Source organism: Lissotriton vulgaris, chromosome 1_1, assembly GCF_964263255.1.
Source record: "Lissotriton vulgaris chromosome 1_1, aLisVul1.2, whole genome shotgun sequence".
Lineage (NCBI taxonomy): Eukaryota > Metazoa > Chordata > Amphibia > Caudata > Salamandridae > Lissotriton > Lissotriton vulgaris.
Window position 1 is genome coordinate 579,773,687 of NC_141685.1, and position 22,696 is coordinate 579,796,382.

At 43.8% G+C, this 22,696-nt stretch overlaps 1 protein-coding gene across 1 annotated transcript in view; it reads right to left on the reverse strand.

Moving 5' to 3' along the window:
- Positions 1-203: 203 nt before the first annotated feature.
- The window catches only part of LMO4 (LIM domain only 4), a 48,610-nt gene continuing 26,117 nt past the window's right edge, over positions 204-22,696 (reverse strand). The window contains exons 3-5 of the mRNA XM_086953972.1: positions 17,698-17,794; positions 15,383-15,538; positions 204-921 (exon numbers count right to left, since the gene is read on the reverse strand). Coding sequence (XP_086810098.1) covers positions 913-921; positions 15,383-15,538; positions 17,698-17,794 — 262 coding nt within the window. The 3' untranslated portion in view covers positions 204-912. The remainder of the gene's footprint in view (positions 922-15,382; positions 15,539-17,697; positions 17,795-22,696) is intronic.

Sequence of the window (22,696 nt, forward strand, 5' to 3'; positions counted from 1 at the left end):
AGAGCTTTAAGTCCATGCTTGCAATAATAAAAGTGAAAGTACAAGTTGTAGAATTCACTAAGCTGCTAGTTAAAACGGTACATGCTTATAGAACTCCTCAGATGCTGCCATCAAACAATGGAACTTTCCATATTCGCATAAACAGCTGCAATTGAAGATCTAAATTATTACAATTAGTAAATTTAGTCAACAAACTAACAAAATCACTTCCTTTTAGATTTTTATTATTTAAATACACCATACTAGAGCAAATGCCTCAGAAAATATCACAAATAAAAGATTTGTCTTCATTCAGCAAGTAGGTGAAAATTTCTACACAGTAGCTGCTATGAGCCATTTTTAGTATGGGAAGTAGCAACATTTGATGAAAACAGGTACATGCATACATAGATTGTATTTTACAGAGCTAGATAGACGTGATTGTGACGGGGTACCACAAAAGCCACAGATCTTCTTTTATCTTATGTTCAGTTTGATTGAAACACGTTTCCTTACAACACTTAAATATACAAAGAGCGAAGAGAATGTTGTCAAGGTAAAAACAGGGGGTGCGCGCCCTGGCCCGTGCCCTGCTAATTGACACCAAGGGTAGGGACTCTGATTTCGATGCTTGCTTTAATTAGCGTCATTAGTCATTTTTTTCCCTCAAAATGTCCTCGGTGGATCTCTTCTGCGGTTGCTCGACAGTCTCCCATTAGCACAGGTTCATAGAGTCCTCAATGCTCGTCTTCAGTCATTTGAACACACCGAAAAACGTGGGGAGGGCAGTCAAGAGTAAAGGTGCAATGGCATGGAGCCGGCGCGGCGGCCAGCTACAAAGGTGACTCGACTCGTCCGCGGGAGACACATGGCATCCATCTGCGATGAACAAAATCTGAGATGAAGGCACACATTTCTCATTCCTCTGACCTTTTAACAGACCTGAAAGACAGAAAAATAGGAGAATTTAGCGTCGGTGTTGCATGTGCGGCCCAACACAATACATGTAAAGGAGTTTGTTATTTCAAGCCACTTCAGGCATAAATTAAAGAACACAAATCCAAGGCAGAGGAAATATTTAAATCTAGGATGTGCCACCTTGAAGGGCCATCCTATGGGGGGTGGGTTGCATTTGTAAGCCCCTGTAGGATTTAAAATACACGTTGGATGCATTTTATGGCAGGCAGTGCCCCTGCCAGCACCATTCCAGTTTTTATTTTAATATTTCTATCAGAACAGTGGAGCACTGAGAGCTCCTCTGAAGGCAATGGAGTGGCACTGGCCTAAAACACTAGAGTAAGCCAGTGTCCAGCCACAATTTAATACCATAGTACTTCAACACTGCCTCTCGATTTCGAGTGAGGTAGAGTGTGAGAAGGAGCTAAGGGCTAGAATCGAGGTTTCCTCCTCCACTCACTGAGTATTTTAATCGTTTTTTTTTTAAATGTTAATCTAATGTGTAAATGTCTTCCTGGACATAACAGACTTCTAGTTTAACTCTGCGGGTGGCACTTATTTGGCAGGAGTCAAATGAGAAGTGGCCTTTCAGGGAGGGCAAATATACCTTGCTATAGTGATCCATAAAGCTATGTTATCAAATGAACAGCACATGACAAGGGTAAAACAGTACCTATAGCTGTGAATACCTTTTGATGTAAAACAGTCAAAACAAAAACCAGTGAAAGCGAATTGATTTAACCAAAAAGTAACTAAGAAGAAATGGAATTTGAGAAATCAAAAAGCAGGAAGATCATATGAAGAGCGAGCCATTATTAGGTACATAAGTAATCTTCACTAAGCAAATTTCATATGACAAATTTGGTAGAAAATGCTGCATCATTTTTAGTGAAAGTTATAGAAATTTGGCAGTGGCGTTTTTAAATGTCAAAAAGCTTGATGTTGCACTGAGGCTGAAGACAAGTCTAATCATCCGGCTTCAGCCTTCTATTTTGAGGTGGATTTCTAGGTCCCAAAACTAAATCATTTTTGCATTTCTGAGACCCTTCACTTGCCAAGCGTACCGGTATTCAACATTATGGGTACATCTGAAAAGGTCCTTTCAATGGACTGGGAGAGACACACCCCACTTCCTGACTATTCTCCAGTGGGAGTGTAGGGGAGGGCTGGAATCAATGCACAACCTCTTCTTAAGGATGGGGTGGGAGGAGCGGCTTCTTTCTAACTTAAAAGTCAGGATACAGGATTCTGAAGAGCAGGATGCAGACACCAGAGATAAGCAAGTCTGTTTGGTTATGGCATTTATGTAATGAATGTGAGACGTTACAGCGATGACTTATTCAAAATCTTGCAGTACATTAAAATGTCCGCGTGAACAACTATTCAGAGCAGAGCTTGTGCAGTTAAGTTCATTGAGAGAGAAAAAAATCCTCCTTTTCAGTTCCTCTTCAACGTTTTCAATGTGTTCCAGTCGTTTCATCCATGATGTATACTGACAATGGCTAGCTGAAATGTGAAGCGATTACATATTTGTGGAGGAGGAAGGAAGCACCTGATATGAAAATGCAGTTTATTAATCTGGACACTTCTAAATACCATTTGTTGCACAGTTTGGAAAATGATCTTGGGTGTGCTCCTTATTCTCACAGACAACAGCACTGGCTGCCGTGGTACATGCCAATGAGAGGTCAGATTGGCAAGAATGTAATCTTCATAAACAAAGAGCACACTGAAGAAATGATTTGTAAGGATAAAGGGGAGCACCAAGCTCTGGGTACAGTAAACAAATAATAAAATAACACTGATAGAATTTTGGCCACCACCGCTCACCGTCTTTCCACGATAGTCTAAAAGATTCCAAGAGATCAGAGTGACAAATGGCCAAAGCCGAGATAAGGAAAGTTCTATTTACACCTATCTGGCTTGTTGGAAAAGCATTTCTTTGTACATAATAGCAGGTTCTTCCCTCCATCACTGCCTCTCTCCCTGCAAACCTTCTGCCCTCTCCAGCAGTCTCTGCTGCTTTGTCATTTTCATTCAATTTTCATGTCTTCCATTTTTTTTATTTTTTATTTCAGAAAGGGGGAGGGTGTGAGAAGAGTGTGCGAACTGGAGAGAAGTGGAATAGTGCACCTCAGATCACTGCACCATGAACAGCTTAGCTTAATATTTCAAGTGGCAAAGGCAAGCAGCCTAGCCACAGAAACAGGTTATTTACACTACATGCTTTGTTTTGCCATGGGTAAAACAAAAGGGTAATGAAAAGGAAACTGATCTACTAGACATGATGTACCTTAGACTTCCCACTGTGGCCGACCCTATTTCATTTTCAGGATTTTTTAGATTGGAGTGGGGCATATACTAATAATTTTAAAAAACAGGAGCATTCACCAGGAGTAGGGCTGCGATTAGCCAACTCGTTCCACAGACTTGCATCTGCAGAGGATTGAATGAGACCAGTGCTCCCATGGGTGAAAAGTCTAAGAACCTAGGTGTCTGTTCCTGCTAAGCCACTGCAGGTACAGGTTTAATGAAAAGCTGGCCAACTCACTCAGCACCATAGAAAAAGGAAATGAAGTTTCAGCCCATTGCCATCCTTACTGGGGGCGAATGAGTACTCCAGAGTTTTAACGATAATACTGTTGCATATGTGGATTGAATCTGAGTCTTCTCTGGACCCTTGCTTGGAGATGTGGGGTTGTAACACTTTTAGGGCTCTAGGCACTGCATTCCCAGAACTAATTACCATCTCAATGTGGAGTGCTTCTACATCAAGCAAGTATTTGTTATACCACACCTAAAGAAACCCGCTTTACTTGTGGATGGACCTTTGAACTTTCACCCAATCTATTTCCTTCGGGTAGTTCTCCGTTTGCTGTAATCAATGGGCTCCGGAGGGATACCACCCAATAGAGGAACCCTATTAAATCTTGGTTGTCGCCCTCCATGAGCTTAAAATAGCAGCCGACAAAGTGGTATCTCCGACCTTTATACTATTTGATCTATCAACCATTTTTTAATACAGACTATCATTTTCCTTTGACATCTTTAAGATGAGCCAGGCCAGGATTGCCAAGGACTGGGTGACCTCCCACCTTCTATGCTTTCAAAGAGTAGAGATCCCACCCTCTGCACCCGGAGTTCGGAAGAACTGCTGATCATTTATTTTCACCCAGTGGCTGCCGTTAACAACACACATCACCACCAACGTCCTCGCATAAACTGGAGAACACCCAGTGGCTCCTCAGTTCAGTGGGCTTGGGATGGAGATTCGAAGCACGCCATTTGAGTGTCTCCAGTATAGCATGTTATCGGTGCGTGAGACTTGAGTCAGCCGTTGGATGACATGAATTACGCAAAGGTAATAGGAGAATGACCGGATCTGTGGCCTACTACAATATGGCCTGAAGAACTCGGACATGCTTCAACAAAACCCGAGAAACATATGTTACTAAGATGGCATTAATCCCTTTAGCAGCCAGGACTGGACTGCCACCTCAGGCTAGCACTACCAAAACCAGAACCTACCTTTAATCCTGAGGCCAGAGGAGCATCTTTGAGGACATTTGCAATTTTCACTTAGATTAAGCCAGCTCGTTGTATTGATTTGCGGTGTATATTTTGTGTCCACAGCAGGTTTAAATTAAATTGCTTTTATATTCCACTTGCTACCCCCGACGAGGCGTTGAAGTGCTTCAGAAGCTCGCTTAGTTGTTGGGGATCCCCTCTTAACCCACATCCTAGTTCTTCAGTGTTTTCCAGGGGGGAATAAAGTATCCTGCAAAGGTATCTCTTTGGCTTATAAACCAAGGCATGGCAAAGTGTCTTCTTTCGTAAGGGACAAACCTCACCAGCTTGTTCAAATCAGGCCAATAATTTGAGGGAGTCACAAAAATGTCAACAATGAGGAAAAGGTCTCTGTGAAACAAAATACATGATTTCCTGACCGGAGAAGTGCTTCTTAACGTTTCAAAAAGTAAAAAAGAAAAAAAAAGTACATTTGGATCATAAAGTAATTGTTTGCATTTAGCACCACTGTAGAGTAACACTATGCACAGAGGTAATGTTGTTGAATTCAAACAAAGGAGAAAGCGTATGGCCTTAAAAGTCATCTGAAACGTCCTTCCAATTAAAGAGATGTACTGAAAAAAATGCAAGAGCGTCAACTATACAAATACAATCTACTGAGGTTTGCATCCTTATGTGGTCTCTGAAAACAAAGTGTGGTCAGAGACAGGGGGGTTAATTCACACAGAACCCTCATATCCTATTTTGGTATTTTTTCATTTGAAACTCTTCTTTTGCAATGTTAGCGAATGTAACTTGAGCAAAGCCTTATAGAACCACGAGCCTTCACATGGAGGTGGTAATGAATGGAGATAATTAAAAATGCCAAGCTGGGTAAAACTCCAGCCCTCGGCAACTGGGGTGGACTTCCACGCCCTGTAATGCCTGCAATTATTGGAAAGGAATAGTTTTCATCTGAACTTTATGGGTTTGAAAGTCCACCTAGAGCTTTCCCGGCGTTAACTTTATCCAAGTTGCACACTGTCCACTGCTAACGCACCCCCCCCCCCCCCCCCTCCCCCTCACACGCACACACTTTCGAGCTAATTAAAGCGCTTGAAGCTTGGAAGTTTAATTCCCTGGGGTTGAAGCTCAGTGTGAGAAAGGTAATTTGTCTGTCCAGAACAAAGAGATTAGGTAGCAGCCGGTAAGCATATTCAATAAATGAGCATCAAATGTCCTACACTGTGGACACAGACAACACCAATTACGGAACTGCAAGGGAATTGCAAAGTGACATGTAAACTAGAAGACACTCCATTTTTACAAGCACTACCAGGACGAAAAAAAAGGGGGGAAAGCAAAGATCACTTCATATTTATCCGCAGTTAATGGGCGCTGCAGAAAAACCGAGAAGCCTGAAAAGTGTGTGTAATGATCCGTGAGATTGCTGGGGGCGTTTCTTTGAAAGCAGGGCTTCGTTTTCAAGCAGGTGACGCTAAAATCTCCTCTGTGTGAGGCCAGGGCTTGTTATATATAAAAAAAAAATCGTAAAATGGAGGCAGCGGGTTGAGAGAGCATTGTGTGTCGCCGTTTGCAATTAAAAGTGTCATTCCAAACCTACCAGTCGGTGGGGTTGAATACCACCCAGGATACGCGGCGCGGGAGCGCGGGCACGCCCCGCGGCTCGGTGCGGGTGCTCAACCCCACGGACCCCAATTACTGCCGTGGGCCCGGCCGCGCGTCACCCACCACGTCCTGTTTGCAAAACACAATCAGGCTCGCAGTGGGCTGGCGGCTGGATTTATTTCGTCAGATATTTCGGGGTTACCGCGCTCTTCGTGGGCTACTTCCTCCCTTCAGTCATTTTGTGAGAAAATGACCTTTCTCGCGAGCACAAAACCTGAAGGAATGCTCCTCCTGTTATGAGGCCGGCCAGACAATAAAAAACAGAACTGTGGAAAAAAAGCGCTACCGTGAAATGCTAAAAATGTAAGCTTTGCTTACTGGAGGAGGGGGGCAAACAGAAGCTTGAAATCGTTAAAATGTTCTCATGGTGGGCCTGTGCACCGCCCCACGCAATCCATTATAACTCGGGCTTCAATAAACAAATCCATGGTTAATTAAGCGGCATTCCACCGCGCACACGTATAGCAACCTTCATGAGAACTGTTTCCGGAGTGTGCACGAGGACCTCTGTACGAAGCTGCTCCACGGCTGCCAGGGAGCCGCACGCCTTCAACCCTGCATTTGATATTTATGGCCTTATTTAAAATCCCACGGAAAACCAGGTTCGGCTTAAACCGGGATTACAAATCGAGTGGTAATTAGCTCAGTTGCAGGTTTTCCACTGCACGTTTTTGCAAGATAAAACCTAAAAGTTGTACACATTGAAATAAGTGGAAAAACATGGTGTTACTGCATTCTAACCCACTCTGAAGCGTGGAACTCTGAACGGTGCTGTAATCCGCACTCTGTGGCATCAGTATTTGCTGGGGTGGTATTACCGCAACAATTAACGTGGCCCTTGCAGTCACATTTAGGTCCAGCTGTTTAAAAGCTCCGACATGAGGGTACTTGGTCCTGCAGCGGTTGTGTACCTCAGGGCCACGTTAGAATCACCAGAAATATACAGGATGGGAAGAGTTTGAACAAGGCTAAGGAGAAAACACCCTGGAGATATATTTTCCTACAGGGTTGCGTCTGCCTTGTTTCTGAATCTATGTATCCACTCTTTGAAAATAAAAGGAGTAATTTGGGGCCTTGCTTTAGGACTAGGAAGATGCAAGGATGGCAAAGGAGGTCTTTATTATCCCAGAAGCAGTCAACATGACCATCATTCCAGCAGATATTGAAGCCTGGAGTTGAACTGAATGAAGTCCATTAGTCTTTGACAAGCAGAAGTGCATTGCAGGTTGAAAACACGGGGCCTTATTATTTCTGGTATGGAGTACTCCTTTGAAACAACACGCACATGAACCATCCCTTCCGACACTAGTCCAATCATGAACCAACCCTTCCGACACTAGTCCAATCACAAGTCACCACCTTGCTCTGTGGATCATCATTTTGGCCAGTTTTGTCTCATCAACTTCATTCAGCCAGACCTTTGGATAAAGGTATGTTGGCTGGATTGTATACCTATATACACTAATGTAGAGGGCACAGTAGTTTGCACGTCTCCCTCAAACTCAGGAGTTATGCAAAACTGTACAAGATATTGTATATTCTTGTCTGGGTGCTTAGCTTCGAGGATCAGTGCGGTCATCATTATCGTAATCAATTTACCCAACCACGTCAAACACAGAAAACGTGGTGAAGGAACACTGGGCATGAATGATGCCAATTTTAGAAGGTATTGCTCAGCTACTCACAAAATACTATAACCTAGCCAATCAAAATGCTACGGTGCTGATCGTGAATGCCTTCAGTCTGGGTTACTGCAGACATGTACATACTCATATGCCCCTTAGGCAGCAAGAAATTGATAGAGATGTTCAATGTAATTTGAACCGTGGATAATTACTCTGGATGCCTTCCATCCCCTCAGTTTAGCTTGCCTGTGCCAAAAGCTCCATTCCTTTTGTGGCAAGAGCGTTACACTGATTTGTATGCATATTCTGGGCGATGGGTCCGGAGCTCACTGTGCCAAAGCCAGTCAAGCTGGAGCTAACTGATGAGGCACAGAATGAAACATGCCTGGGGTAAACAGTGCTCCTTCTGAGGGAAAAGTGTTCTAGCAGTCGAGGCCATTCGTCTGCTTTATGGCGGGGCTAAACAGGATTTGCACAAGAAGGATCACTGTCTGCAATGGTGCAAATGTGCAAAAAAAATGAAATGAGATTCACTTTCAATAATTCAAAATGGTTCTAACTAACATTTGCACTTGTCACTCTTTTGCCATCTACACCCAGAACCTCCACTAGGGTCAGGTTTATCTTTCGCAGGGTGGGTTGCCATATTAAAAGAAAAATAACTGAAGGGCAAAACAAACACAAAGATATTACCAACTACGCCGGGGAAGAAAACAAAATATTTAAAAAAAGAGCAGAAACAATACAGTGAATAAAAAGATTAGGAGAAAAGCACCAGTTCTGGGCACAATCGAGCAGTTCAGTGTGTGTTTTTAATGTGTGGCCAATCACTCCACTGTAGGTAGCCATGGTGGCCTAGTATTCTACTTTGAGCACTGTAGGGACAGGAATTTTCAGACCAGTATTGTGATGAAACAGCTTCATCACTGAAGTGGAAAAGCATGGTCAGATCCAGGAAGCACATGAGAAGCTAATGGAGGCGGTGTGGTTGTAATGCATATATCTCACAGGATAAGCAGGAAGTCTAACCTTTCTATTTGAGATTTTAAAGTTCGTCGAAAAAAATATTAAAGAAGTGCACTGGCTGAAGTGCATGGCTTGTACTCTTGCCAACTCTCAGCCTTGATCCCACTCACACAATGGCATTTTAGATCTCCATAAAACTTGTCAGAGTCCATTATAAACACAGTTCCTGCCCATTAGGACCACAGAGGAATTGATTTCATTTAATAAATATGGTTTGGCGATCAATAGTCGCCCGGCCAAAATGAAGAGAAAAGTCATAAGTAGAGTGCACTTTTTAATCCCCATGACCACTACCTGTCGTAATGCCATCTTATGTTACTAATGGAGTTCCTGTGGAACTTAAAAGCAGAATTCCTCAGTTTCATCTGTATGCAGCAGGTCTAGCATCCTGAGCTATATGCTGATCTTAGCTGCAAGGCACACCTGCACCACACTAGCTTATGGGATTATAATGTTTTAATGACCAACTGTAATTTTATCTGTATGCGGTTTGCACACAAAACGCTTACAAGTACTGAAAACAAGTAGCTGATCAATTTACCTGCTAAAAAGCAAACTCTGATGCAAACAAGCTGGTTGATGAAGCCAAGCACAAACTAAAAGAAAATACCTATGTGACCATACAGATATGCCTGCTTGGTGCACAATTGAGATTTCTAACTATTTTTAACAGTCAAGGTCTATGGAATTAGATGTCCACAACTCTAAAATGAAAACGTAAAGTACGGTTTAGCCCAATTACTTACTGCATTTTTCAATATTGTGTTATAGGATTGGCTCTGGTATTCCAGGAAATCTTATATTCCACTAAATGGCTTATTTGAGCACGTGGTTAATTACACTCATTGCTTATTTACAATGTTTTGCACCTTTGTTTCAGAGATCCATTTCAGTAAAGGCCTTTGTAGATTACTTTTCATTGGATTTACCCAGAACTTTGGTGCTAGATCGCCACCAGCTCCAAAAGCCAACGGGATGGATAGAATTAACAACTTTAAATTGAGACAGGTGCCAATATGGGACTCGTTCCTACCTACAAGTACACAACTCTGTACCCAGCTACATATGCACTGGGAGAGGACTGGGAACATCTTCAAAGACAGAAGAGACACTGACCGAGAATATTTCAGATTGGATTATCACAATGGTGATGACGAGAAAGTTTGCCATGCATGTTTGCAGGGGATTATTTTCGGGTGGAGCAAGGAAGAAAGCGTAGGGGATGAAAACAGGATTTAAGCATCTTTTTCATAGCAGTGGATAAATGAGCATTCTGTAAATCCGGACTATTCAGCAATACCTGTCGAAAACCATGAAAGAGATGTGTTACTTGAGTGACATCAGAAAGAGAAGAGGGGAGTGGGCGGGGCTTGCCTACCCAAAAGAAAGGAATGTGCTATATCACACTGTAGAACAGAATTTTTTTTACCCAGAAGGCAAGTACTCAATGGGGAGAAGGAGAGGACCCATTATGTGTAAAATTATAGAGACAGGTCCTGAAAAAAATCTAAGCAGAACCATGATTAAAATGTATCAAAAGGAGAGCGGAACTGAAATTTGGGATTTTAAATTCTGTGAAATGTATTTTACTTGATGCATATACTGCACGGTCCATTTTGAAAGTGTAAGAATATCACAGGAACAGAGCGAGATTATCTAAAGTACTAAAATGACCACATCTAACCCATCCCTGAGAAGTAGGCATTACAGGGGGAGATGGATGGGGAAGCTGAAAGTAACTGCACTTTTATATAAAAAAAAAAAACCACAAATAATAAAACAAAAAAACAACAATAAGTGGTGTGCCCCCCTCCAAATGCTGGTCATTGTGGAGGTTGACTAGAACAATTTAATCTCACTGTTGCCTGGAGAGCAAACATTTGTTTATATTTCCTCCCATCAGTGATTGGTCCTTGCTACTGAACTTGTTCATTAGTTTCATCAACTGTGTCAGCAATCAAAACCATGGTTAACGACTAGTCTTTCTTTTAGACTTTCTTTTGGAGCACATCAGGCAGCACCACTGCATTCAATATTTTTCAAGAAAGCTCAAGGTCGACTATTAGACCATGATTTCAGACACTTGTTTGCGGCTTACAAACTCTCCTTTGACTATCAGACTTTACCCGATACCAAGTCTCTGATGGACACTTGAATGTGCCCTCGGGTAGCAACAGTACTAAAGCACCCTTCCTCGACTCTTAAAGGTAACACCTGAAGGCTTCAACCAGTCACAACTGAGGGTGAAGCCAAATCTGACATTTAATCACACATTGGCTGATCTAACTTTGCGCTAGCCCCAAACAGCCACCCCAAATGTTCCTGCAGGATGGTATAGCTTTAATTTGTCCCTGAATCAGAAATATTGCATTCGTCAGAATAAAAAAAAGGAGAAAACTGCACTGTGATATGCAGTAGCACATCGTACTGAGCTGTCTTAATACAAGAAATAGGAGACTTAAATGCAGTAGGAGGGAGACTCACTGAATTTAGAAAAGGCAGTTGCAGTGATCTTTTTAAAATCATTGTATCTGCATGTAGTTCTTTGAGTAATGCCAACACTACAAAGCTTATGCTTCAACAGCTACACTCCATCACAACCTATAAGTGGAGAACAACTGGAGAAAATATTGGATTGAGGTCAAATTCAATTAATAACAGCAGAGTTTGGGGTTATTTTCGGGGGTAAAAATCTATAGTTTTGAACCATTAACTGTGCCAGAATGAGCTCAAAATGAATTTATATACCTCTGTGAATCCCATACTTTTGGTCACTCTCCTGTAAACTGAGGAGGACCTCTCCTCTTAGGATCTAGTGTAATCTCTTGTCAATGGTCTTGAAAATGTAGCCCATGTTTCCCTGTACATATAGATTTTGAAAACAAGCACAACTCTCTTGCTCTTGTGAAAACATGCTCTTAACTAAAGAGTGCAGAAGAAGAAATGTCGAGTCATGTTCACTAGTAAAACTCAAAATGGCAGCTTATGTGACTTCATGGAAGGATGGCTTAATTTAGGAGTGTCCGACACATATCATGGGTGCCAGGGCCACGCCAGGCTATAGTATTAGCCATAATACATGAACATAGAATATGTAACATAGGCAGCATAAAATCAGGTACAACTCCAAGCCTCATGGAAAAAAAAGTTTGGGTATTCCTTGGTAAAGGTCTATAGTTTGAAATTGGATAGCAAGGCCATAAAATTAAGTACTAGAGCAACCCTAAGCATGGGCAGAGTGTTTTCACTGCAGAAAAAAAACAAAAACATAAAATGATGCAACTAACACCCCCCCCCCCCAAAAAAAACATAGCTTATCCAAAGCGGAGTACCACAAAGTAAAGTGATGACATCGCATTTGTACGTGAAAGCATGTCCGAAACAAACTTCTTACTGATGCTTTGCTGAGGAAGAGTCAACATGTTTCAGGGATTTTTGTACCACTGAGCTATTTTTGCAAATAAATGTTAGTTTTGGGATCCCTAGTAGAGGCATTACCCTTGTAAATCTATAAAGAATTACATCTGAAGTGTACACTTTTTGTTCAACGCAATAACTCAGTGCCATGCGATTGCCTGAGTTAATGATGGAAAAGTCAAATATACCATCAGAGCTGATGGAAAAATCTATCAGCAATCTGAAATTAAAATTCGGCGGTGGTCAATAAGATTTAATATCGATGCAAGTGGTGCACTAAAGAGTAAATGAATCAATGTCATCAATACATAATCAGTATGAAATATGATGTGAATAAAATTGGGTTCAGGAGTCATCTATTCACTCGTTCCTGAACCAGGGTGGAGCGAGCGGTCTCCGCGCAAGCTTGACAGTAATTGTTACAAATTAGGCGCAGCAGTTATCAAAGCGCATTTGCTCGCATTGCCAAGAAATGGAAATATTAAAATGGATCGAAATTGTCCATTCAGAAAGAGCTGGGGTTCTCAAAACTCATGATATCAGAGGCCACTTTCCTTGTCTGAAAAATTACCGACCCATCATCCAAGAAGATGCCTTTATCGTAATCTCTATGCGTCTCTTTCAAATTCGGCTACAAATTCAATGTTTTCCCCATCATATTCAAAATGAAAGGGTGCAATGCTTCCATACTTTACTGAGGGAGATTCATGTGATGTAGGTGTTCCAGATCAGTTCCCGAGTGTCACAATAAAGAGGATGTGAAGAATGGAAGCAGAACAGCTTGTGTGATTACAAAATAACCCTGGAGATAAATGAGGATTTCAAATTTCGGTTCTAACACATCGATTAATGTACGGGTCACAGGTTGAGGTCTGAAAGTATAAATGCTCCAACTGGTGCTCATGCGCACTTTACTCTTCCCATAAGCACATCTATTCATGATTTCAACTCCTTCAGGTGAACCACTGGGCATGAAATGCCTTCAAAGCAATTCAGACACCTCCAACTTGCTTATTCTTTCCTGTCTCGTAAGTACAAACTTTGTGAAGAAGTCTGACGTCAAGGATGTATCGCCAGGAAGGTGTCCAGTTCAGATGTTGCAACAAAAGTTACAACTACCTGGAGGATGAATCAATCATGGGATAGGTGGAGAACATAATGGGACTCAGCCCAAGTATTCATGGGAGTCAGAGTTGCCAGACAGCAAAGTTGCAGATCCTATACAAGGAACACCTACCTCTTCCCCACCCCTCAGACCTGATAGCTGAAACCCTGGCTCTCCAGACCACCATTGTCGAATCCTACCAGTAATCAGGGTTTCAAGTGTGTAGCAAATCCGGACCACTTGGAATCACAAAATCACCACCCTTACAGCACATCTAGACATTAGGCGTTTTGTATGTATAAAATAGTACTTTGGTTCTCCAATCAATAAATAAAAAAAATAAAAAAAATTGGGTAGGTTTGCTACCATTACCAGCATAGATGCAGGGCTTAGTAGAACTCTACTACAGCCACAACAGTCTGACTTACCTTGAAGTGTATCATTTCATGTGGGCATTTAGCCTTATTTCTAATGTGTAAGAATCGTCACAGCAAGCCAATCGAAAATGAATTTCTTTGAGATCCAGACAAAAAAACACAACATACCTCCCCATTTCAATAAGCACCATTTAGCCAGCTCACGCCTAATACGAAGACCTCCTTTAGAAAAGTGATTACAATCTACCATGTTCTACGTTCGACACACCAAACAAAGCAAGCAGACCAGCAGACCAGCAGACTCAAAAGTTGAGCAGTGTAGGCCATTCTCCACTGCTCAACTTTTAATCCATTTCTAAAAGCACCAACTGGGACCTCAACAAACATTTCCTCCCAGCTGTCTTTGCCACAGGGTTCAATTTTTTCTCTCTGTACAATGGTTCATTAGACTGTCGCTCTTTAGGCCTTTGAACACCGATAAAGGATTTTGTTTGATCAAATATACACACATTCTGACGCAAGAGGGGAGAGAAGGCGTACCTTTCGTAGTGGAGAATAAGGACATAGAAGCGAGAAAATCTAGATTACTTCCAAACATGCCAGACACACTTTACCACAACATTTAGCTTGTTTTTGATTTTCACCAGACGGGACTTAACATAATAAACTATCGAACACTTCTATGATGATTGTTTCAATTGACCTGGACCCATCCCTTTTTAGAACGACGAGTTATCTGATTAGTTGTATCAGTATCCATTGCTATAAAGCGTTACTTTGTGCTATCTGCTAGAAAATGCTCTATCGATAATTTGCTGCTTCGTTCTTTAAAGCAAGATTTAAGCGGTCCTCCTCATTCACAAGTTTTGAAAGTGGCAAGTGGAGACTGGTAGATCAGAAAGAAGAAACTAATGAATAGGACATAGGTACATAAAGTTCTGGTTGGTTTGTGTCGAATAATGATAGTGGCCGTATCATGATGGGCTTTTGTGGTGCACAGCTGAGTGCCTGTTTCACGCACCTGTATTCTTGCATTTTTATTTCCAAGATTAAAGCGTTCTTAGAAGGCGCTACCGGTGCTTTAGTGGTGTGCACAGCATTAAAGCCAGCACTGCAGGTAGCATCAATATGCAGATTTGTTGACACTCACCACAAAGCTGATAGTTGGGTGGAAATTGAAAACAGACTATGTTTTGCATCAGAGCAGATTGTATATTTGGTGCACAAATAAGGCCTACTTAGGCTGAACGTGGGAAATCTAATGCAGCTTTTACTGTGTGCTAGTTAAACAGCAAAAATATGTTTACCTATCTGGTATTTTGGTAAGCAATTGCACCAAAGATACGCATAGGTAATGTACACCGTGCCTCCGCAGAGTATCCAGGGTTAACTGAAAGAGCCAAGTTATGTTTGTGTACGTAAAATGACAATGCACACAACTTCATGTAGCCAGAAACTTAAATATACAAAGGGCTCACTCGCCTTTTGAAATGTACCAAGGATGCAGACACAAGACCAGAAAACAGTTCTTTGGCAAAATGTCCAATTCACATACTTAACTTTGCCCAGTCTTACATATACATGAGGATTAAGTTGCTGAAGAAAACTGTAAAATGTGAGAGAGAAGCAGAACCTTTGCAAACAGCACAAGATAAATGTTAAGAGACTTTACACGACTTTTATTGAATCTAAAAGTTCACCTTTTGGTCTGGCAGTAGCGGACTGCTCTGCAGTGAATTCAAGTGCCCATTGATGAGAGCTGTGGGTCTGTCGTGTTCACAAAATAAACTGCCGTTGATGTAGTGAAATTTGTCTCCGGGAACCAGCCGATTCCGGCACGTAGAGCACGTAAAACACTGAAAGCAAAAACATCACGGTTTAAGGCATTGCGGACAGCAGGATGGTCAAGTACACGTTTAGGACAACGGAAATGGACAAGAAAAAACCCAAGTGGACGTAATAAGAACATGCCACCAAATTACAGTATACTGCCAAAAAGAATGTAAAGCCCAGTGTAATACAACATCAAAACCCTAAGAATCAGCAAAATGAGTGGACTGGGGGATAACTCACCAGAATTGAGTGCCAAACATTTATGTTTCGGGATAACCATGCCCCTAAAATTGATAGCGTGAGGCTTGAACCACTGAAATCAGGGAAACCCAGGTAGCTGTGAGATATCCACATTAGGCCTGACCACAGGGAAGAACAACCAGTGCAGTGAGAGGGAAGGGACGCATGCACTCCTCAAAAACTGTTGTTACGGCATCCTCCGGAAGATAACCACAACATAGAGGCCATGTGCCATTTGGAACTACCGGATGTACGCATCTGCTAATTTGAAAGTCAAGCACATCACTTGTTCCGCAAAGAACTGGAAAAATATAGTCTACCAAGAAAATGTAAGGCTTAAAAACGTTGATTTTTTTTTAGGCAAAACATTTTTTACATTGAGTATATTTAAGTAACTATGTTTTTACAAAGTCCTCATAGCACAGTTATACATTTACCTAGCCTGGGAGCTAGCAGGTGATGTTATTATTACTCATTTATAAACCTTGGAAGACTAAACGATAGCTTGGATTTACATCCAACAATGAGATTACAGATAGCTCTCTTCAGAGGGTGAATCAAGCACTCATTAAAGCTCTATATCCCATTATACTGCACGCTGCTGCATAACTGGACCTGTGGTAGTTGTATATCCCATTATTCAATGCACTGGTCCATACCTGGGCCCGTGAAGTTCTATATCCTATTATACAGCACACTGCTGCATTACTTGGCCTATGGTAGTTCAATATCCCATAGGCCGCCAAACTTTGGAACTCTCTTCCTCATGATCTCTCTGGCCTTTCTTCCCATTTATTGTTTCGTAAGGCACTGAAGACTTGGTTCTTCACTCAGTCGGTAGCTTAACTCTCTCCGCCTCCATCATGCATAGTCTGCTTTAGCGCCTTGATGCCCTTGGGCTAAGTTAGTGCTCTATAAGATCCAATTTCATTCATTCATTCATTATACAATGCACTGGTGCATAACTACCTGTGGAAGTTCTATATTCCATTATATAATGCACTGCAGCATACCTGGGCATATGGAAGTTCTATATCCCATTGTATAATACACTGCTGCATAACTGAACTGTTGAAGCTCTATGTACCGTTATACGGTACACTTTTGAATAACTGGACCTGTAGAACATGAACACATGCATGTCTTCTATAGGGTATGAACACAAATGTTTAACAAAGAGCACACCATTGCTAACGAGTAAAGGATTCTGGGCAAGCACGGCTACAAAGGACAGACTCCAAGATGGAAGAAAGTCTGGTTGGTAGTGCGGCAGGCCACAGGTCAGCTTTATTCTAGGCCCATCATATAGTCTATTAACACCAAACAACGCACACCGCCCTCTGGGGTAACTCACCAGCATATCAAGGTATGAGCCAAAGCGGTCAATCTGTTCCAACTCATGTGTGACACCACAAGTGAACTTTAGTGGACTTTAAGTCAACATTTATGCACATGTTGATCTAAATGTGCCTACAACAGAGAGATGAGAAGAACTACAAACCCCAGAATGCAAAGGGCTTCATGCTGAATATCCAGAATGTCATGTAAAATGAGACCACCTAACAGCTATGTCACAAAGATCTGCGAATTGTAACCAAGCAAGGCCTCCTTTTCACCCGCAAGGATTTCAGGTAAGTGTTCATAATAACAGTGCGCTCTAATGGCAGCAGTGATGCTTTAAATGTTAGTTTCAGCCAAACACTATCCCTTACAGGTGTGCAGCAATTCGGACACACTGCTGTCTGTGTGATTTGTGAGGGAGATCCAGCTGGCGTACGCTGAACCGGAGTCACAACTAACACCATCAAGGGGTGTGGCAATGATTTAAGGGGAAACAAAGAAACATGAAAATATAAACACAGAAGACATAGAAAGCAGATCACAAGAAGTCCTCCAAACACCAGACGAGGTCAATGAAAACACCCCGGCTGTGAAGGCGTACCTTAAGATGGTAGACGTTGCCCTGCGCCCTCATGACTAGCTCGCTCGCTGGAATGGACTGCCCGCAGGCACTGCAGGCCCCGCTGTTCCCAAATAACCTGAAACCAGAAGGGAGAACTCATTAACAACGCAGCCAAAACAGGTGAGCACCCTGCAAACGACTTGCCGCAAGGAGGGCGGCGAGCGACGAGTTACAACTCCCGCCAAGCACAAAGCGCCATTCTGCTCCAGCACACACTTTATCAGATTCCTGGGTTCATCCTAAAACAGATACAATTCATGACTGGGGTTTAAATGCATTGTGTCCTTGAGATGATAGGAAGAAGTCCTTTCTGGCGCTTTAATCATATCTGGAGATATGAGTCATTGCAAGGGTTAAGGGGATTTGATTGTATATCTAAGAAGACATCATGCTCCGGGTATTGAAACTCCCGGGCAGCTCGATCAGCGCCGAGTTTCCATTAGAATCGCTCGGCTCTCCGGGTTGATATATAATGTGTATGGGTTAACCTTTTCAATCATGGTGTCAACACTACAGATTTGCCCCTGCTCATCTCTTTCATCCTAACCTTCTCTCCCTCTCTCTCTCTTTTGATAATGAAATGCTTGCTCCAACTTCCCTCTATCTGCTCCTGAGTCCACAATTTAGATTACTTCATCTCGGCTAGCAACAAACTGAATGAAATTTCGATTTGAGCAGAAAGTAATTTGCCGGGATCTGGGCCCATTTGTCATCATATCTCTCTGGGTGTTTGCTGTATCGCTGCAGTTTTCCTATGCAATCAAATGAGACCACAACATCTGCCATGAGGTGGAGATGGGTGAGGGTGGGGAGAGGCGCGAGGGAGAAGGGGGTGGGTGTACATCAAATGCCTCAAGTGTGTTTAAATGTGCGCAACCTCCTCTTTTTTTTTTTAATTAATATTGAATTTTCATTTGGACAGAACTGGCTGAGCCCCAGAGAGCTTAATTTGCCATCATCATTTTTTGAAACCAGAGATGTGAAATGAGCAGGAGCTAAAAAAGAGGGCTGCAGTGGGGTGGGGGAGTGGGTGGTGGGAGTGTATGGGATATCATATGGAGGTCTGAAAAAACACAATTAAAAATCTCTTTGAGCATTGTACAGCACCCCCAAACTATCCCTGCCCACCCACCCCCAACAGTTAAGGGTTAGCCCCTTCAAAGACCTCCCCACAGAGTCAGTCCTGCAGAAAATAAGACCGTGACGTTAACAGGACACTGGGGTTGTCAGAGCCAGATGACACCGCCCCAGCCCCATCAACCTTACAGAGTTAATGACCTGTCTAGAAACGCTTACATTTTCAATTAACTGTACACCTCCGGAGAGGAGAGCGCTGTGCTGTCCTCAGAATGCGACTGACTCTGCCCCATCCCTACAAGCCTTCCAAAGGGCAGTGGCCAGTCTTGAAATCCCCATCTTTCACAGTTGGACTGTCCCCTTCAGGGGCCCGGGGGTTTACTAGCAGCTGAGCCCTGCATGCATGGGAAGCTGCCCTTGTCCAGGGACCCCCTGCCTTCGAGGGGGAGAGGTCTGCCTGGAAACTCCTACCCTTTCATGGATTCCCCCACAGTCTGCCTGGTATTTGAAACCGTTGGCACAGCCCCCGCTGCCCTTCCAGAGGTGTGGGCCGGTCTTAGCCCATCTTAAGACTGCCCACCTCAGGCTGAGGGAGAACGGCTCCTAGCCGACGGTAGCATGCCCCCGACCAGCCCCCCCCCACCCCAGAGCTCAAGACTTGGAGCCTACAGTCCAGTCTCGTGCGAGTGTGGGGGAGCCTGGGGGGGGGGGGGGGGGGTGCAAGTGGGAAAGAGGGGGCGGAATGGCTCTGCACTGCCGATCCCGCGTCACTGAGGAGGCTTGTCATGTTCAAAGCTACTAATTTGCTGTCGCCACTTTATTGAAAATAGCCTGTAAGTTGTTATTAAATGTATCGACTGCGCGACAGGGAGAGTAGTAAACCTGCCCCTTAAGATGGCTTTTAATGGGAAGCCCGAGAAACAAATTTTGCAGCAGCATCGATTCGGGGAGTTCAATCAAAACTCCATTTCAAAACTAATTAGTCTGAGCTCGCGGATCGCACACGGACACGCTCTCGCAGAATGCGACGGTGACAGGGGTGGGGGCCGGGCGCGCGCACGCGCCCCTCCCCGGCCGAGCCGCGGAACGCGCCAGCGTCACCCGCCAGCAGTGCACTGAGGGGCGCAGGCCAGGGGGGCCCACTCCGCGTGTAGAGCCAGCGATAAGAGCGCGTGCACGCGCACACGAAGGGAGCTGCGCTTCAACAAGCTCCGACCCACCGGTCCCAAATAAAGGGATGCGGCACCCTGGATGCAGATTTCAAGTCACCACATGTATTTTATTCCTACTGGGCCCAGCTGAGGCACCATGTCCTCAAGGAAGTTCGTGCATTCAAATTATTATCACAGGCGCTACTAATAGGCTACAATAATAATGTCCAACCCATCACCAACATTATCTTCATATTGTCCAAATCGCGTTCTAATAATTGGTGCCCGCTGAAACCATTTGTAACTAGCCAAGTGGAACATCGATCACCATAACATGCTGGCCTACACACGTCCATCAATCTCCAAAACCTATGACGTGCCTCCTTGTGGACGGACCACTCGAGAATGCAATCCCAACTACGCCCTTTCCAACTACCACATGTGCTCAATTCCTGCAAATGTCCGCCACCCATCATGTATGCACATTTTACATGCAACACACACACTTTATTCACAACTGCCTGGTTTCATGTTGTCAAGCCACCATGGCCCTTAGAGAGAGTCCACAGCCCCTAAGTCAACACTGCAACCAAAAAGAAGAGCCCACCCAACCACAGACCCCAGGCACCTGCAGTCACGTGAGCACTCACGTGACTCTTCCCCCCCCCCCCCCCCCCCCCCCCCGACTCCCTACTAGCACCAACAGAGCAAGTCGTGACATGAGTGGCGGGCTGCTAGTGCTACTGCAAAAGCAAAACGAAGTCCAGTGCTCATGACATGAAGGCCGGCCGCGCCGGGGCAGAGTCACTCAAAACCCGGGGCCTGATGGTGCTTCAAGCCAACCTCCCTGTTTTAGGCCCTGGTAAGTCTGGAAGCTCCCACGCGTCCCCACGGGCCTATCCGGAGTGTTCACAAAGGCTACACGTGTAACTCTAGACTCCCTCCCGTGGCCCCCCTTGGAAAAAAGTTGTTTTCACGGTTTTCCTCGGGAGCTGCGCGGTTAATTATCTGAAAAGAGATTGTTCCGAGCAGTGTTTGATTTAAAGGGCTCGAGGCCTTGGGTGCTCCATTAAGGAGCCATCAGTCTCAGGCCGGACTTTAATGGGCTCCCTCTCTTTAACTCGGGGAGGGGGGAGCTGGCCAGGGTCAGGCTAATTAAAGCCAGGGGACTCTTAATTGTGATGACAGACTCTGTCTCAGTTTCCTCTCTGGGTCCTCGGTCCAGGGAGGTCGTTAATATTTCAGCATCTGGTCGGGGTGATCAATCACACGCACCCAGAGTCTGCCATGCAAGAGGGATAGACGGGGTGTTTTTTTTTCTTTTTTGGAGGGGCAGAGGAGACGACACTGCGGGCTCACAGCGCAGTCTTTTTTTTTTTTTTACTGGGAATCTAAATCAGGAACCACCACTGAAAACGCAAAAAAACAACACAGTTCTCTAGTTTCCCATGTCCTTGGGTGAGTAGTTGTCGCTCTGCATTTTTCGGAGTTTTGTCCTGAACTAGAAGTTCCAGAATACACATCACAAACCCGGGCTAAGGACCCGGGCAGTGCAGCAACAATACCTGCATCGTCGACTAAAGCGGCAACTAAATAAAAACAACTCGAAGAGCTGAACTTTTTCAAAAGAGCATACGCGCATAACCGTGACCAATCGCTAACCCTCAGCTCTCAATAAATAGACGAATGCACTCTGGGAGTCGTAGTTCTCAAAGACAAACAGAGATGAGATAACTGGATTACAGTACGAGATTACAGCTAGGGAATCCAAGGCTTGGAAGTATGACCATGCTAGATGGGGGTGGTCTAAAAACTAAAAAAAAACAAGCGAGTTTATAAAGGACGCGACTGTCCAAAGAAATATAGGACTGGACATTGGGCGGTGACACTACTCTTAAGGAAGTGCGGGTCTGAAATTCTGAAACATTTTGTAAAGCAGTACAATTCTGCTATAAAATGTTTATTGTGGGTTGATACAATTGCATTCATGGGGGGGTTGTTTGTTGATGTATCTTACTGCTATGTAAAGGTGTGTTTCAATAGTTAAAGAGCAGAAAATTAATATAAACTATGTTTAAAACTACAGAATAAACCCGCTTCACTGGAGTCACAGCAGCAAGCTCAGAAAAGCTCAAATAGACCCTGGAAAGGGAAAGAGGGTGGAAGAGGCATAAGGAGAGCCCAGTTTGAGAGGACAATGTCATCTCCCCAATGCCTTCGCCGAGAGAGCAGCCACCAACCAGCTCAGCTGCCTAAAAGCGGCCAGCGCATATCCATCGCCGCTCCTGCAGATTGTTTTTCTTTTCCATCAGACATTTTCTGTTTAATGTGATTTCAGAACCAACTCTATTAAATGCTACAGAGAAATGCACTAGAGAAATGACGCCTGCGGCCAAGTCCATTAAAGGGCCTTCGGAATAACCACAGCCAGAGACGCTTAAAAGCACCAGGAGCTGTTGGTAGGAAGGTGGTGTGTATGTGTGCGCTGAGGAGGGAGGGGGAGGCCTCATGGCAAGTGCATTAGAGAGGGGGGAGGCTGGCAGAGGGGACCTCGGCCAAATTATGCTCGGTTAATTCAGAGTAACAGATCTGCCCCCAAGTGAATTGGAGGCCTCGAATTAATTCTGTTATGACAAATCAAGATAAACGTTCCCCTTAAATTGCATGCGATTTAATTAATTTCTGAGATCCCGGCTTTCGTTCCCTCCTAGCTAATAGTTCACAGGCTCCTCTGCTGTCATTGTGCTTGA